The sequence below is a fragment of the Macaca fascicularis genome, chromosome 14, assembly GCF_037993035.2.
Source record: "Macaca fascicularis isolate 582-1 chromosome 14, T2T-MFA8v1.1".
In the NCBI taxonomy this organism is placed as follows: Eukaryota; Metazoa; Chordata; class Mammalia; order Primates; family Cercopithecidae; genus Macaca; species Macaca fascicularis.
In genome coordinates this window covers 75,002,629-75,019,408 of record NC_088388.1, presented here as the reverse complement: position 1 = coordinate 75,019,408, position 16,780 = coordinate 75,002,629, and the positions used below count along the sequence as shown (strand labels likewise).

Sequence of the window (16,780 nt, the reverse complement as noted above, 5' to 3'; positions counted from 1 at the left end):
AACCTTGTTTAGCCCAGTCCCTTACACACATGTGGAGAGAGAGAGTGTGTGTGAGCGTGTGAGAGCAAGTGTGCTCGATAAATGCTGGCTCTTTAAGAACAAGGTTTTCGTGGTTAACCCAGCTTCAATATGAAATTCAAAACAATGAAGACAGGACTCAAACATAGCAGGGAAATAATATACACTTTTAACTCTCAAAATAAATACTAATCAATTTTATTGTATAAATACAGATGCTGAGTTTTCTTCCAGTTACCAACAGATCAGTTTCACATGCCATTTATTATTCGTGGTGGTTTAAAAAATTATTTAAATAACTGGTTAGGTCAGGATAAATGGGCACCATTAGAACTGCTAAAAAATATATAGCTGGGTACAATCTTCCAAAACTAATATTCTGAGGGGAAAAAGTCTCTGGAATTTCTAAAGTGGTTAAGGGGAAGTGAAGAGAAAAAACACAATCAAATATTCATTTGATAACATTTGCCGGCTGTTTAAAAGCGTCTTGGCTGTATGAAAACTGAAAGGGTTCTTAGCAGTTCAGAAATAGATAGTAATCAGTTTCCAATTCAACTTATATCTTCCAAGCAAACTTAATTTTCTTAGTGATTTACAAAACTTATTTAAAAGGTTAGGAGATAATAACTAATCCCATGTTTTGTCCCCAGCCACTTTAAACAGGGGCCAAACTAACTCTACAACTTTGGAAAACGTTGAACTTATTCCAGGAGACGGGTAATCCCATAGGTTCTACCCAGGTCATGGCAGCAACTGCAGACATCAAACAAGTTCAAATGAAAACCCCAAATTCGAACTAAATGAACCCAAACCTAAGTGGTGTTTTGAGGCGTCACCACAGGGCTGTGTGGGTCGAGGCAAATGTGTACCTAGCAATCAGCTCTGAGCAGCCCGATGACATTCTAGAGCAGGGCTCCCCGTGGTGCAGTGAAAAGCCATGAAGCCCAGAATCAACCAGGGAGTCTGCACAGCGGTGGGGGGCACTGACGGGTGGACCTGAGTCCAGGCTCTCCTGGTTGTGTGGACCTGAGATGGACACTGTAATCACGAGGAGTCCTGTTCCTCGGTGGTGCCAGAGCCAGGCTGGATGCCTTGCAACCCAATGTACCTACTTTGAGTTTGGTATGCCATTTAAGTCCATCCCACATCTGGGGCAATCATTAAGTCCCACAGGGTTGACATTCCATTCTGCAATCCTAACACTGCCCCTCAGAACCTTTTTTTTTTTTTTTTGTAAATGTTACTTCCCTGGAGGGCCCCGCAGCATGTGCATATCCACGGTGCTGTCTGTCTGCACCCTCACTGACTCTAAAATGAGCGACAGACAGTACACTGCAGAGAAGCTCCCGCTCCGTGTGAAGGAGCCCCACCTCCTCATGTGGAGGAAGATGGGCTTCTGCAGATCCAGTTAAAGCTTTCGACTGCCTGAGAGTTGGGTTTATCTGCGATGTAGTCATCCTATGAGTTCTCTACATGGAAAACAACAATATAGCTATACATTAAACTTGAGCCCAGGAATGCTTGGACACAATATAAAGTGACTGTGAGGCCTGCGAGTGAAGCTGTCATGCAGGACAAATGCGGCGACTGGAGTGTATACCTGTCAAGTGTTTGTGTTGCTATATACAATACGTAAACTGAATGAAGTCAACAGCCTCCGCTTAGATAGACATGGCTTTTGTTCAGGCTAGTCCTGTCATGATGTGACATATGGAGACGTAGGTTCAAAAGGAATTTCCAAGCTGGGAAAAAAAATCAGGTCGGGTGAAGTAAACTCAATTTTTATTCTTCTATATAATACATGGATATATGGATAAATTTTCCTTTAAAGAGTTTGCAACCCTGAGGCAATGTCCTTGGGTACATAACGTATAAAGCAATAGCAAATGAAATCTAAATGCAGGAATGACAACTGGACTTCAAAACATAATTTAATATTCATCAAATTGCACACATACCAATAGTATTCTATATCTCGTCTAGCCTCTTAATCCAACTATCTCAACTGCCTTGCAGTTTGCCTACCAGACACCCTGACTCTCTACATACATTCTGTCACGTAAATGCCAACCTTCTGACTGAAATTTAATAAATTAACACGGGATTTACATCAAGGGATTTTTGTCTGATGAGTGCATTGCCAGAAAGCATGCCTAGTTCCTGCCCACATAAAAACTTCGGCCCCCACAGGGGATGAGATGGCATCTGACTACAGTAACCTCGAGGTCCTCGAGGGTTCCCCTGGGATCCACTGGAAGTTTTTCATCTAATCTGAGGGCCACATTAAGGGTATGGCAGAGGTGGGGAAAAGGCCATAGCTGGTTAGAAGAGATGGAACGTCATGGCTACTTGGTTACAGAACCAGTGAATCTGATGTCCTGTTTTCAGGACGCATGGCCCATTCATGGAGAAGATGGGGCGACAGTAGAGTCTAAAGGTGGACTGTGGTACCCAGGGGCAGGGAGAGGGACAGATGGGCCTGGGTGTAAGGAGACCACTATGCTGCTTCTTCATCTACCTCACGGATGGCCACAGACCTTTCAGTACATGGTGGAAATCTATTTCTGAATATTCCATTTTCCCAAAGTTTTACAAGCCATGGTGAGGGCAAATGCTTATGCGAAACTAAGGGTGAGTTCATTATATTATTTATATATTATCATCTTCCCTCTGAGGATAACATAGAAGGGTAAATAAAAAGCAGACAAATAGCTAAAAGGTGACTCAAGCTGTAAGCTCTTTCAACTAGAGGGTGATTTTTGCTTTAAAATAATCATCAGGCCTGAAAAGCAAATCTTGAAAGCAAAATCTAACTTTGGCCCACTGATAACAATGATCCTGAGTCCCTCCTTCATTCCCAAAGTCTGTTTTTCCGAGGAATATCCTCCATTAATATTCATTTTGTGTCATCATTATTACAAAGGGTTAAGTGCAGCTTTCACTTCATTTTAGGCAGAGCTTCTGCCCCGGTCCTACTGTTGACCTGCTCACTTCACTTCTCGGAACTCCTGCGTGGCCGGCGGAAGCTGGAGACGTTTTCATTCAGTGCGTAGATCCTTCGGGAGAACTCTTCAAATTCTCCCAGAACCTGTTCGTCACACTCTACCGCCACAGCACTGTCCACCGGGATGCAGTTAAATGCTTCTAGCTGATCGCCTGAGGTGAAACCTGTGGCTTCCAGCCCGATGATTTCTTCTGCTTGCTCCACAGTACAGCAGAGCTCAGCTTCTGAGACTGGGTGGAACTCGCCTGGAAGCTGGACACTGGCGGGCCCGGCCTGCTCGCCGGGTAGGAGAGTGCCATTGACTGTGGCCTGGTGCTCGGAGGGGGCTTCTCCTTGTTCTTGGCGAGGGCGCACATTCACATGGCCTCCGTTTAAGCTGTCAACTAGATCCTCTCCTTTTTTCTTGTTTTCTTTGGAGAAGTCCAAGGAGGTGTCCAAGGAGGAGGAGAGAGAGGTTATTTTTCTCTCGGCCTCTCCCACGGAGGTGACAGTGGTCACAGGCTGGCCTAATGCTGAGTTGTAACTGGGAGGAGGGGTTTTGTACTGAAGTCTCTCATTCTCAGAGCTGGCCCGTTTTCGATGTCCTTTGTCTGGTGAAGGGATCCCCCCAGAGAAGCCTACATCTGCAACCCCAAATATGGAGCTTTGTCTTTTAGGAACAGGGATTGCACTGGAGGTGTGATGTCTGTCACTAGAAGAGAAACAAAAACAAGAAGTTACTTTCTACTTCAGAACTTGGTGTAAGCCTTCTGGATCCAGTGACAGGAAACAGCATACTTAGGTCTGAGCTAATAAAAATAGGTAAGAATCAATCTTAGACTATAGTTATTGCAGTGTGTGAATGCAAAAAACAACATGAGGTATGTGGGTCCAACTTTGGGAGCTTCCTTCCAGCAGGATACAGACACAATGCAATATATTTAGAGAAGACGGCCCAAGGCGGGGCGGGCAACAGAAACCTTGTCCTATAGGGAAGCGGTGAAGTAACTGGACAGGCTGGATCTGGCAAGAAAAACATGTGAAGGATGTAACCAACTTCATATTTCTGAAGGGCTATCCATAATTTCATTCTTGTTTTTAGTGCAATTCAATTCTTATTTTAGCTTTGAAAAGCAGGCATCCTCATCTGGCAGCGAAGTTACATGACTTGCCCACACTCAGTGAGGCAGCGACAAGGCGAGACTAAGATCTGTGACTCATGATTTCATGACCAACGACCTTGCCAACACTCAAATGCTAATAAATGCTAACCACCTTGCATTAGAGAACTGGCAGAGAGAGAGAGAGGGTCAAGGTGACATTTTAAAAATTAAAAAAAAATTTTTTTGAGGGGTTCCTTTTTTTTTTTTTTTTAATGAAAAACTACCTTGGGAAATACATTCTTTGATGGGGCTAGCCACACATATGTTTTACAATACTTGGTCTGCAGTGCCATCTTTTGAGTCTGAGTTTCTTCTCAGGAGGGTATCTTTGGGCCAGCAATAATAATCATTGTTCAGTTATACAAACTTTATAATTTCTGAAGTAATTTCCTATACATCATTTCACTTAGTCTTTACCAAAACTCTATAGAGAAAGCAGGGTAAAGTTAAGTCTGAAATAATAAATAATAATCAGTTAATGGAAATAAGAGTATCTACATCCTGGAAATGATGGCTATGTTATACACTATGCTAGCTCTAGACATTCTTGTATGTGGATGAAATTAGCTTCAATACAACCATATGAATAGATTGGGTCCAGAGGCAGAGGGAGGTGCACACAGATCATTTGACTTGTGTGCTTCAGATGAGGAAACACGCACAGACGGTTAAGTGGCTTGCAGAAGGGCAACCACTAGGCAGGGGTAGAGGCAGAACTTGAAACTACACATACCCAACAAATAGTTCCCATATGTGCTTGGCCTTGAGGCAGGGAGACAGATGCAAGACCAGTAGGCCCTGCCTCCAAGGAGCTACCAATCCTGAAGGAGAAAGACATTCCTCATTATTCAAATAATACATTTTCAAATTACAATAGCAAGAAGTGCCCCAGAAAAGAAGAGATCTGGGATTTCTTCTACTTGTTTCTATAGCCACAAGCCCTGGCCCCAGCTCCCTGCTCTCTCTCCTCTCAGACTGTTTCTGATGCAGGATTATACCTGCAGTCTCAGACACCCAAGCAAGGGTTATTCTTGGGAAGGGGCAACCACACAGCTTCTAATCCTTGGGTCCATCAGGCTCCTCTGCCTGGCTGTGAGTACTGATGCCAGGAGAGATTTCATAATTAGGAGTGGTAACTGGGGTGCATATAGAACTAGGCAAGTAGAACAGTAAATTACAGTTTTTAGTTCTCAAGAAAAAACAAAACAGAGCAAAATCTGCTGGCCTCGATCTAGGTTTATAGTTAATATGTTGTCACAACTCCCAATAATTGGGTAAGCTACACATTTCTGCAAACCTTGTTTTTACTCTACCACTTGCTGACCATGTCCCTCTCTAAATGATCTTGCAGGCTGACTAGGTACTCAAACCAAAAGAGAACATCAGCAGCACCTCAGTCTACAGTCTATTCTGTGCAGACAAGCCTAGCTTTCATTTGCCAGCCCAGCCCACGAGGGGTGGAAGCACCAGGTGAAGCAGCCTGCAACACTGAAGGTGATTTGTTGGTGTGTGGCTAGAGCCAGGTGCTTAACCCCTCATGCTGCGACCCTGTGCTGCCGTCCTCCCACCCCTGCCCCCACCCCAGGCGTCCTGCTCTGCTGCTCTGTGGGGCTCCCAGTGGGCTGATAAAAGGCAGGGCATGAGAAACAGGCCTGGGGCACACCCAGCAGTGCTTGCCACACAAGAGGAACAGGGTGTTTGTAGCCCTCATTGATTCTGAGACGCTCTAAAAGTTCTCCACTTCGTACAACAGAAAAGTAATGAGGTGTAACAACCCCCACTGCCCCACCTCGCCAACTACAATGCGAAGGGAACGACCATTTTCCCGACCGTCAATAATGTTCTGAGCCCCGTGGAAGATGTGCTGCCCACACAGCCCTCGAGTGTCCTGCGAGGAAGATAGCAGGTGGTGGGTCATGCGGTTTGTTCAAGGCTGAAGAATCACATCTGAACTAGATTCCGTCTGACTCCAGAGCCCATCCTATCTATCGTGTCCCACATGGGAACACAACATTCAAATTCAAGTAACATTTGCTAAGTGCCAAAGACATAGTACACATCAAGCTAAGTGCTTTCTCATTTGCCCACAAACTCTAAGATGGTATGTTATTCCTGTTTTCATGGATGGACTCCAAGGCTTTGAGAGGTGGGAACTTTGGTATTTTCTGACGTCCTGATTTTGTGACATTCTTCTCCAGTTCCCTTGGATCTGTATGAAAACTCAGGTAATGGTAGTATCAGATTCAAATTGGAAAATCCAAGTACCAGTAAAAGGTTCTCTCTCTCTTCGTTTTTTCATTTTTAAATTTTTTTAATTTTCTAAATTAAAAAAAAAAAAAGCTTTTTAGAGACAAAGTCTCACTCTGTTGCTCAGGCTAGAGTGCACTGGTGTGATCACAGCTCACTGCGGCCTCAACTCCTGGCCTCAAGGGATCCTCCCACCTCAGTCTCCCAAGTAGCTGAGACTACAGGTGTGTGCTACCATGCCCGGTTAATGTTTTTTAGTTTTAACTTTTTTTAGAGACAGGGTCTCATCATCTTGCACACACTGGTCTCCAACTCCTGGGCTCAAGTGATCCTCTTGCCTTGGCCTCCCAAAATATTGGGATTACAGGTGTGAGCCACAGGTCCCAGCCAAAATGTTCTCTCTTAAGAATGGTAAGGAAATTAGTTATTTTTGGAAAGATAATGAAGAAGTCTACATATCTAAGGTTTACCTTTTTATCACCACATTTTTCCCTCCATTTTTAGTTACATGAGATTAAACCTTTCAAAAATTTTTATTACAGCTTTTCTTACGATCTTAAAAAAGTTGAACAAGAAAAGGCATTTTCTCGACCGTCAACCATGTTCTGAGCCCCGTGGGCCACAGATATGAACATGTATTACTGAGCGACGACAGAGTAAGAGGACTACAGATGTTCAGTGGTGTCTGTTCCATAGGACGCGGGTCTGGAGGTAAGTCTGGCATGGGTTCTTCCATTCCCCTCTGGTGCTGAGAGTGGTTGAGTCAGTGCCCCTGCCCGCAGTGGCCGCTCTACCCTTTTCTTAGTTTGCTGTGTTCTTGTAAAGCAGATATCCTGAAAATTGTGTGCGAAGTATGAGTAAACAGAATTTCAGTGGCGGGCCAGGAGCTGTCCTGGGCATAACATGCTTTATTTATTATATGAGTTTGGTAACATAGTTTTGGCTGTTCAGAATTGATTTTTTTTTATTACTTCCAAGATTCCCAGCTACATCCCAATTTTTAAGATAGCCAAGCTCCAAACAGTTGAAGTATCGAATGATTACATTAAACACGCATGTATTTTTAGTTATTACAATAGTTTTACTCACAGGAAAACTAAAAATATGTTAACTATATAAAAAAAATAAAAACTTACAAGTCTATTACCCATCAAGCAACTGCTATTAATTTTGGGTATTTTCCTTTCAGACTTTGATTTTAAATACGTGTGTTGAATTCTAAAAGAAATCCTAGGCCGGGCGCGGTGGCTCAAGCCTGTAATCCTAGCACTTTGGGAGGCCGAGACGGGCGGATCACGAGGTCAGGAGATCGAGACCATCCTGGCGAACACGGTGAAACCCCGTCTCTACTAAAAAAATACAAAAAACTAGCCGGGCGAGGTGGCGGGCGCCTGTAGTCCCAGCTACACAAGAGGCTGAGGCAGGAGAATGGCGTAAACCCGGGAGGCGGAGCTTGCAGTGAGCTGAGATCCGGCCACTGCGCTCCAGCCCCGGCGACAGAGCGAGACTCCGTCTCAAAAAAAAAAAAAGAAATCCTATGGGTTAGGTGTGGCAGGCAGCTCACACCTGTGATCCCAGCACTGTAGGAGGACTGCTTGAACCCAGGAGTTTGAGACCAGCCTGGGCCACACAGGGAGACCCTGTCTCTACAAAAAATTAAAAAATTAGCTGGGTATGGTGGTGAGCGCCTGTAGTCCCACCAGCTGTGTGCTGAGGTGGGAGGATTGCATGAGCCTGGGTTGCAGTGAGCTGCGATCACGCCACTGCACTTTAGCTTGGGCGACAGAGCAAGACCTTGTCTCAAAAAAAAAAAAAAAAAAAAAAAAAAAAAAAGGAAACAAGAAAGAAACACTAAAGCCGTGTTTCTGGTATATACAGAATTCTATGTCCTACTGTTGGATGCTATTAAAACCTCCTGGTAAGCAGAATTCTAAACGGCTGCTTCACTGAATGGACTATCATAATTTACTTAATTATTCCCTTGCTTTTGTAGATTTAGGATGTTTCTGAACCTTTACTATTAAAAAACAAACTGCTGTGAGCATCTCTGTATAAAAACATACTGCAGAGATTTTTCATAAAATAATTTTGATTTTATATTTAACAGAACGTTTTGAGAAAGACCCTTCATTCATATTTTAGTATAAGATAAAGAAATAAGAGTATTTTTATCTCTACTCTTGCCTAAAGAGAGAAAGGCAGGAATTAAAAAGGCAAATAATAGTTCAAAACAGAATATTCAGGAGGTTTCAAGATTCTTTGATTACAGTCTGGCTTCATGACTATTTCACCTAGATGAAGAGGTTGAAACTCACAGATTTACTAATTATATGACCAATTTTTAAAGGCTGTTGACAATTTACTCATCAAATGCAATTAGTACATTATTTATGTTGTGATGAAAAACTTACAGGGAGCCTCTACCCTTAGACAACCAAAAGCAAAAATGTGTGCTTTTTGGGAGGTGTGGACATATTAGGAAACTCGGTAGCTTTTCTTTATTGTCTGCTCCCACCAAGGGGCCCCGTGTGTTTGGAGGCACTAGAATTGCGGGTGCAGAGCCTGAGGTTCAAGCAACTGGACCGAGTCTGCTAGTTCACTGCACACATTCTCCTCACCAGCCATTTCCCGTGAGTGGCTGTCTCTTCCAGTTGGGCTTAGCTCCAAACTGGAAACATGACATCTGGGGTTTAATGTTGCAATTAAAAGGAATTTATTAAAAAACAACAACCCAAAGATACCATAATTGCAAATTTACTAGGCTATGGTTTAGTGAAACACAGTATAGCTTGTTGAATAATTGAACCACACCAGAGACTGTTAAATTACTTAATAAACCTTTTGCCATAAGTAAAAAAGGATTTCCTGAGGTCACAAACAATGGCACAATGAGGGAGAAGCCAAGTGGCCTGGAGTTTAGATGTCAAGGAGGACAGTCTAGTTTCAGTTTGGCTTCTTTGGATCAAGTTTTCTCTGAGCTCTCTAAATTAAGATGATTAAATTGTTTCTCATTCTGTGAGTCCTTATTTATTGCTATCAACTACCTTTTCTCATCTCTTCAGCTCTAGAGACGGTAGTGACAAGAAGGACTGTTCAAAGACCTGGATTCTACTCCTAGCTCTGCCACTATGATCCCATCTATGTGGAGTTATAACTTAAGGTCACATTCGTTTATTAGTTATATCAGTGGTCCTCAATCTTTTTGGCACCAGGTACCTGTTGCATGAAGACAATTCTCCTGTGGACTTGGGGGCGGGGATATGGAACTGCCACCTCAGATCATCAGGCGTTAGTTAGATTCTCATAAGGAGCACACAACCTAGATCCCTCACACATACAGTTCACAACAGGATTTGTGCTCCTATGAGAATCTAATACCATGGCTCCTCTGATGGGAGGCAGAGCTCAGGGGATAATGCCTGCTCACCCCCATCGCCTCCTGCTGTGCGGCCTGGTTCTTAACAGGCCACAGACGGGTGAAAGTCTGCGGTCCGGGGGTTGGACACCCCCGAGTTATATGACTGTGGGCATATTTAATGACTATTTATAAAATAGATCATTAGATTAAATAAGGATTAAATAAAATAATGTGCTTAAAATCATTGGCAGGATGCCTGGCATAGACACTGGTGTCAGTAGTAGTTGTATCTGTGGTTGCTGTCATTATAATTCATTTCAGTGGGCCTCAAATTCCAAGTATTATTCTCCTTTTACTGTTTCTCTTATACAGCATACTGTTTCAAGCAGGAACAAACAGAACTCCTCCCACCTACCTTCCCACACCTCCACTTCCGTACATCAGGGAGCTAGCTGCAAGAAGCAAATGAAGAAGTACGGTGCTGGGCGTGGTGGCTTATGTCTGTAGTCCCAGCACTTTGGGAGGCTGAGGTGGGAGGATCACTTGAGTCCAGGAGGTTGAGGTTGCAGTGAGCTATGATCACGTTACTGCATTCTACCTTGGATGAAGGTAAGACCCCTACCTCAAAAAAAAAAAAAAAAAAAAAAAAAAAAAAGGCTGGGTGTGGTGGCTCACACCTGTAATCCCAGCACTTTGGGAGGCCAAGGTCGGTGGATCACCTGAGGTCAGGAGTTCAAGATCAGCCTGGCCAACAAGGCCAAAGCCCCATCGCTACTAAAAATACAAAAATTAGCCCGGCTTCATGGTGGGCACCTGTAATCCCAGTTGCATGGGAGGCTGAGGCAGGAGAATCTCTTGAACCCAGGAGGTGGAGGTTGTAGTGAGCCGAGATTGCAGCCACTGCACTCCAACCTGGGCAACAGAGTGAGACTCTGTCTTAGAAAAAAAAAAAAAAAAAGAAAAAAGAAAAAAGAAAAAAGTATAAAAGAGATTTGGAGAAAAAAAGATCCAAATCAATCAACAGATTTAATTTGTTCAATGCAAAACACAATTTTAGGTTTTTTTTCTTTTTTTCTTGGGGACATGAGGTGGGGAAAGCTTTGAATAAAGTCGAAATGCTCAAAATTCCTCTGTTTACATGATCTACCTACCGCCTAGGGACTATAAGAACTTCCCAGAATCCTTTGAGGTACATTCCAATTGTCCCCAAACCCCTGATGCAGCCTTTTGCTGCATGAATTTAGCTTCAGGGAGAGAGAATTTTTGTAAGAGGGAGAAATTCTCTATTTCTCTGACTAAAATGAGGAAGACCATATGCAGCACTTTTATAACCATTATATAAACACCTTGCCATGAAGCCAACCCAGGAACTGGTAGAGCCCAGTTGCCCAGTTTCCTCTACTCCACCATCCTTGCCCCATCATTTCCCTCCCCTCTTCCTCTTGGTTTTACTGTCTGAAGCTATAGCCTCCTTTTACAGAAAAGAGATTGGGAAAGAGAGAACAAGTTAAGAAAGCACCAGTCCAAAATGTGATTCCCATTTCCACATCTCCCATAGGTAACATGCCAGAGCTCCACATGCAGCGCCATCGTTAGGAAACACGAGACACTGAGGGTGCACTTCACAGCTCCCAGCCTAGGTTTCCTCTTTTATAAAATGGTTATATCTACCCAACAGTTATTGCAGTAAGGATTTAATGAGATATACAAGTAAAATTCTTAGTACCAGGAATAAGTACCCAATAAATTATTAATAATAATAAAACAACGGCAACTAAAATTTATAAAGTGCTACTGATTAAACACTCTGTTAACAGCTTTATACATGGTCTCATTTAATCCTTATGACATCTCTATGAAGTATTACAAACATCATCCTTATTTTACAGATGTAGAAACTGAAGCACAGAGGTTAGGTAACTCGACCAAGGTCATGAAGCCACTGGGTAGAAATATGTGATTTAACCAAGCCGGTCTGCCTAACTGTTAATTTCCTTCTCTTTCCCAGTCCCTAGGATCTTAAGTTTTTTATTGTCACCAAAACATCTACATTTGATCTCTACTTCTATTTGAGGACGGGGTGAGAATGAGAATAATTTTTAGGTTAAGTGGATTGGTTTATTTTCCTTCTCTTCTCTTCCTGCCTACATTCAGTTTGTGTTGCTCTTTTGACTTTCTAAGACTTATTATACTGTTAGGCATTCTAAGCATCAGCTATGAGCAGAAATACATTCTGCCACAAACTGATGTAAATGTGGAAACTTACGGGAAAATGAAATAAAGAAAGCATGTAAAGATTTACCACATCAAGAGAGTTCTTGAAGCTGGGGTGAGGTTTTAACCATTTGAAACATTTTTTTTTTTTCCTAATAATCTTTCAGATTCACTTGTACTTGTTTTATCTGTCTACAACCAGGTCCCACACTGTAAGGTATGAGGACAGAGTACAATTCACAATCTCAAATATGTGTCTTTCCCTCCTACAAAATGTTTCCTCTGAGGGACATTACTAGATCACAGCTGGTCAAAATACTAAATCTTGATTGTCTGGCTCCTGGCCAAAATCTACAGCTACAACTCAGTGGAATAAGAATACTTAAAAAGAAAAAAAAAAACCCAACTTTTAAACAACTTTTGATCTTCTTCTTTCTCCCCTCTTGTAGCAATCTATGACCTCATGGCAGGGAGACCTTTACATGGAGGTGTTTAAGTTGGTTGATGGCCACTAGAAATGTTTGAAGCTCTAGGTACTACTCTGCGCCAATATCATGTCAACTGTGTTAAAAAGCAATAATAGTTTCTCACCTTCTTAAAGATTACTGCTTAAATAATGCAGAGCAACGACAGGCTTGCACAGAGTGCCAAAAGCAGGTTGCCAAGGCAAAGCTGAGGTAGAATTACGTCTTTTGGCAGCTAAGAAATTATGACATAAAGTTAGTTTTTTTTTCAAAAAACAACCTCCATAAATTAAGCTACTATCCTTTTTTCAAAATTCAGCAAAGGTTGGGATTTATCCTTCTACTTTCCCTCTCTCAGATTAAGCAGGAGCTCAGAACCTCCTTTAGGGAAAGCCAAATTTAACAGCTAGATCTTATCTCCCAGGAGGTAGCTGGGGGTTAATAGTTTTAAGCATGCAGTCTCCAGGCCACAGGCAAGCAATCTAAAGGCCTCTCACCATTACTAGATAAGTGTAAGTACTTAATCTTTGCCCTGGATGTTAACAAAAACACGAAACAAAATAAAAATAGAAACAATATTGGGCCAAAAGCACAGGCTGAAATCTGTGCCAATGGTCACTTTTCCCCTGGGCTTCGCTTGGAAGGTTTCCTGCCAAAGTCTGACTAAATAAAAACAGAGTATAAAACGGTATAACTGAACAAGGCAGCCTTTGGATTTTATTTAAACTGAGTAGTGATGGAAAGATGAATTGGTGAAAGAGTTCCACAGGCAAAGAACAAAATAAGCAAGCTGAAGAAATCCAGTTCCCCAGGCTTTGTGATGTGATGTCTTGGCCATCAGGCCTCCATGGCCCAGCTTGGGCCAGTGGACAGAGGATGAGGGGGTGCCTATTGCCCAGAGCCCATCTGGAGGCCAGCTCAGGCTCCAGGCTGAGCTCCATGGCATCAGAGAATACACAGTGATCCTCCAGGGAGACAAAGAGAGGTCCTGGGAGGGGTCAAGTCAACCACTTCACTCATCAGCTTTCACTTTAAGAAATCATCACACAAATTAATGTACTAAAATCACAGTCAGGCAACCAACATTATGAGGACTGTAAAATGGTCTGTAGAAACAGACATAGCCCATCTTGATGTCATTTATATAGGGCTTAAGTAACATCCTACACGAGAACATGGAAAGAACAGGAAAGAGATGCCAGGAATGATACCTGGGGACCCCTCAGAGTGTCTGGACAGCACTTGAGACTTGGGAATAATAAACTGTTTATGCTGAAAACCAGGGAAAAATTTTTAAAAAACCTCTACCTTTGCCAGGGAAACCAGAGGAACAACAATCTCACAGAACCCAGCCCCAGAAGAAACTCAATAGGGAAATTAAAACCCTGGTCAGAGAATGTTTTCAGAATTTAAAAACTAGACTTGGAAGGGAGCTAAAGGATGCATTAGACTCCCAGGACCTGTGACAGAATCTGTGAGATGAAGTCTTTGAAAGATACAGCTAACGCTGACCTACCGTCAGCTCTCTAATAAACTCTCACATGAACCAAACTGTGAGGGTTTAGTTGTTTGTTATTTCAAAAGAAAAATGATAGCTCTGCCACTATTTCCAGAGATGCTGGAGGCCTTGGGCAGAAGTGCTTGAGTTACAATTAGCCGCCATTTAATTACTGTTTAGTAAGAGACTGGGACTCTAAAGATGACATCTTGGTAACCTTATCTTTTGTAGTCCCCTATACTCCTAAAGGAGGTGGAGTATAACACAAATTAATTGGGCCGGGTGCAGTGGTTCACGCCTGTAATCCCAGCACTTTGGGAGGCCGAGATGGGCAGATCATGAGGTCAGGAGATGGAGACCATCCGGGCTAAAACGGTGAAACCCCGTCTCTACTAAAAATACAAAAATTAGCCAGGTGCAGTGGCGGGCACCTGTAGTCCCAGCTACACGGGAGGCTGAGGCAGGAGAATGGCGTGAACCTGGGAGGCAGAGCTTGCAGTGAGTGGAGATTGAGCCACTGCACTCCAGCCTGGGCGACAGAGCGAGACTCCGTCTCAAAAAAAAAATAATAAAAATTAATTAATTAATTAATTAAAAAAAATTGATTTACCCCCTTTTTCAAATACATACTGGGTATCTACTATACACTAGGTGCTGCGCTGGGCTATAATAATTGGAAAAAGGCCATGGTTCATGTTTTCATGGAATTTATTGTCTAGTGAGAGAAGACAGACAAGTATCACAGAATCACAGACATCAATGTCAAACAACCACCTCTGACCCGTGCTATGCAGAGAGGACACGGGCTCAAAGAGCTTGTAGCAGAGATCTGACGCAGACAGAAAAGGCCAAGATTAGAAGGGCTAATAGAGTTCTTTATCAGGTAAAGAATGGGTTGGTGAGGAGAGTATCTTCCAGGCAGCAGGAACAGCATTTGCTAAGACCTTCTGTCAAGAAAGATAACAATGTTTGAGGACCCAAAAGGTCAATGAGTGAAGAGTTCTATGGTAGAAGATAAAACTGAGGAGTAAAACAAAGTCTAGACCATGCAGCAGTCACAAGCCATGTTTAGAACTTTCAGACAAAGGAGAGAGAGAGAGTCAGAGGTAGAGAGAACTTTCAGGCAAAGGAGAGAGGGAGAGAGAGAGAGAGAGAGAGAGAGAGAGAGAGAGAGAGAGATTTACACTTTGGAAAGTGCATTCTGGCTGCAGCTGGAGAGCAGACTGGACTGGAGGGGCCAGAGTGGATGGTGGGAGACTGCAGGCTGTGCAGTAGTACAGGTGAAAGGTAATGGAGGCGTACATCATAATGGGAATGTACACACATAGACAAATAGAAATAGCAGGAGAAATTGGCAGGAGTTGCCAGAGTTGGATAGAAGGGTGAGGAAGAAAAGGAGGAACCAAGGTTTCTGCCTGGCTTCCTGGCTAGTGTAGAATAATGGAAAGTGGTTCCATTTGCAGAAAGCAAAGAGCATATCATGACTGGGATGGAAGACTGGTAGAAAAATGCATGGGCACGTAGAATGTGCTGTGAAAATGTACAGGAGGCAATTTCTGATATCAGAACTTATCTCCACTAAGAATAAAGTAAGAGAAAAAAGGGCCCAGGACTGAGCCTTTAGGAGCTCCAGCTTTTTGTGATGAGGTAGAGGAAGAGGAGCCTTCAAATGAGGTAAGAAGGAGCATTCAGAGAGGAATGAAGAAAACCAGGAGAAGGCTGTAATAACAAGACTCCTTTTCTGGAATCACCAGATGCTAAATGATCCCTTGTGTAAAATACTTTATTCTTAACTAGTTATAGGAGAGGTTGTCCATGTAATGGTTAAAGCAGGACTTCTAAAACTACTCTGCCTGGGCTCAAATCTTAGTTCTTCCACTTGATGGCTGTGTCACATTAAGTGATTTAACCCCTCAGTTCCTCAGTTCCCTCAGTTCCAAGATGGGAGAGGTTAGTGGGTCCTAATTCACAGGGTGGTGTGAGGATTAAATGAGTTAACTGAATAATATATTCAAAGTGCTTTGGAAGAGTACCTGCTTTGCAGTAATAGTCACTTGATATTAGCTATAATGATATTAACTATTATTATACATTGCTATCCATTAAGAGAAGAATTATAGAAGAAACATAATATGAAATGATATGTAAACTCTTTAAAATTAAAACAGGGAATTTCCTCAGATGGATCCAGAGGCTAAACAAAACAAAACACAGGGAATTATATCTAAGTTGAGCTTAAGCCCAAAGGTCACAGTTGGGCAGGGTGGCTCATGCCTGCAGTCCCAGCACTTTGGGAGGCAGAGGTGGGGGGATCACTTGAGCCCAGGAGTTCGAGGTTGCAGTGAGCTATGATGGCGCCACTGCACTCCAGCCTGAGCAACAGAGCGAGATACTGTCTCAAAACAAACAAACAAAAAACACCTCCCACGCCTGGCACCCAAGGTCATACTGAAGCAGCCAGTGCTCATTTCTAATGCTGCCAACACTTACCAGCTTTTGATGGGCAAAGACCATATCGCTAAGCCTTCTTGAAACTTAGTGCAGCGCATTCGATCCAGAAGGATACTTGCTTACTGACACTTATCAACATATGCTACAGCAGTGGTCCCCAACCTTTTTGGCCTCAGGGACTGGTTTCATGGAAGACAACTTCTCCATGGGTCGTGGGCAGGGGGCTGGTTTCAGGATGAAACTATTCCATCTCAGATCATCAGGCATTAGCTTCTCACAAGGAGCACACAACCTAGATCCCCCACATATGCAGTTCACAATAGGGTTTGTGCTCCTATGAGAATCTAATGCTGCAGCTGATCTGATAGGAGGTGGAGTTCAGGG

The 16,780-nt window shown here is 43.0% G+C and overlaps 1 protein-coding gene across 4 annotated transcripts in view; it reads right to left on the bottom strand.

Moving 5' to 3' along the window:
• Positions 1 to 200: 200 nt before the first annotated feature.
• The window catches only part of UVRAG (UV radiation resistance associated), a 331,075-nt gene continuing 314,495 nt past the window's right edge, over positions 201 to 16,780 (bottom strand). For all 4 annotated transcript variants that reach the window (XR_012423532.1, XR_012423530.1, XM_065528736.2 and 1 more), the window contains one exon: positions 201 to 3,713. Coding sequence is in view for 2 of the 4 variants with exons in the window: in XM_065528736.2 (XP_065384808.1) it covers positions 3,011 to 3,713 (703 nt within the window). In the remaining 2 variants the exon portion in view is untranslated. The remainder of the gene's footprint in view (positions 3,714 to 16,780) is intronic.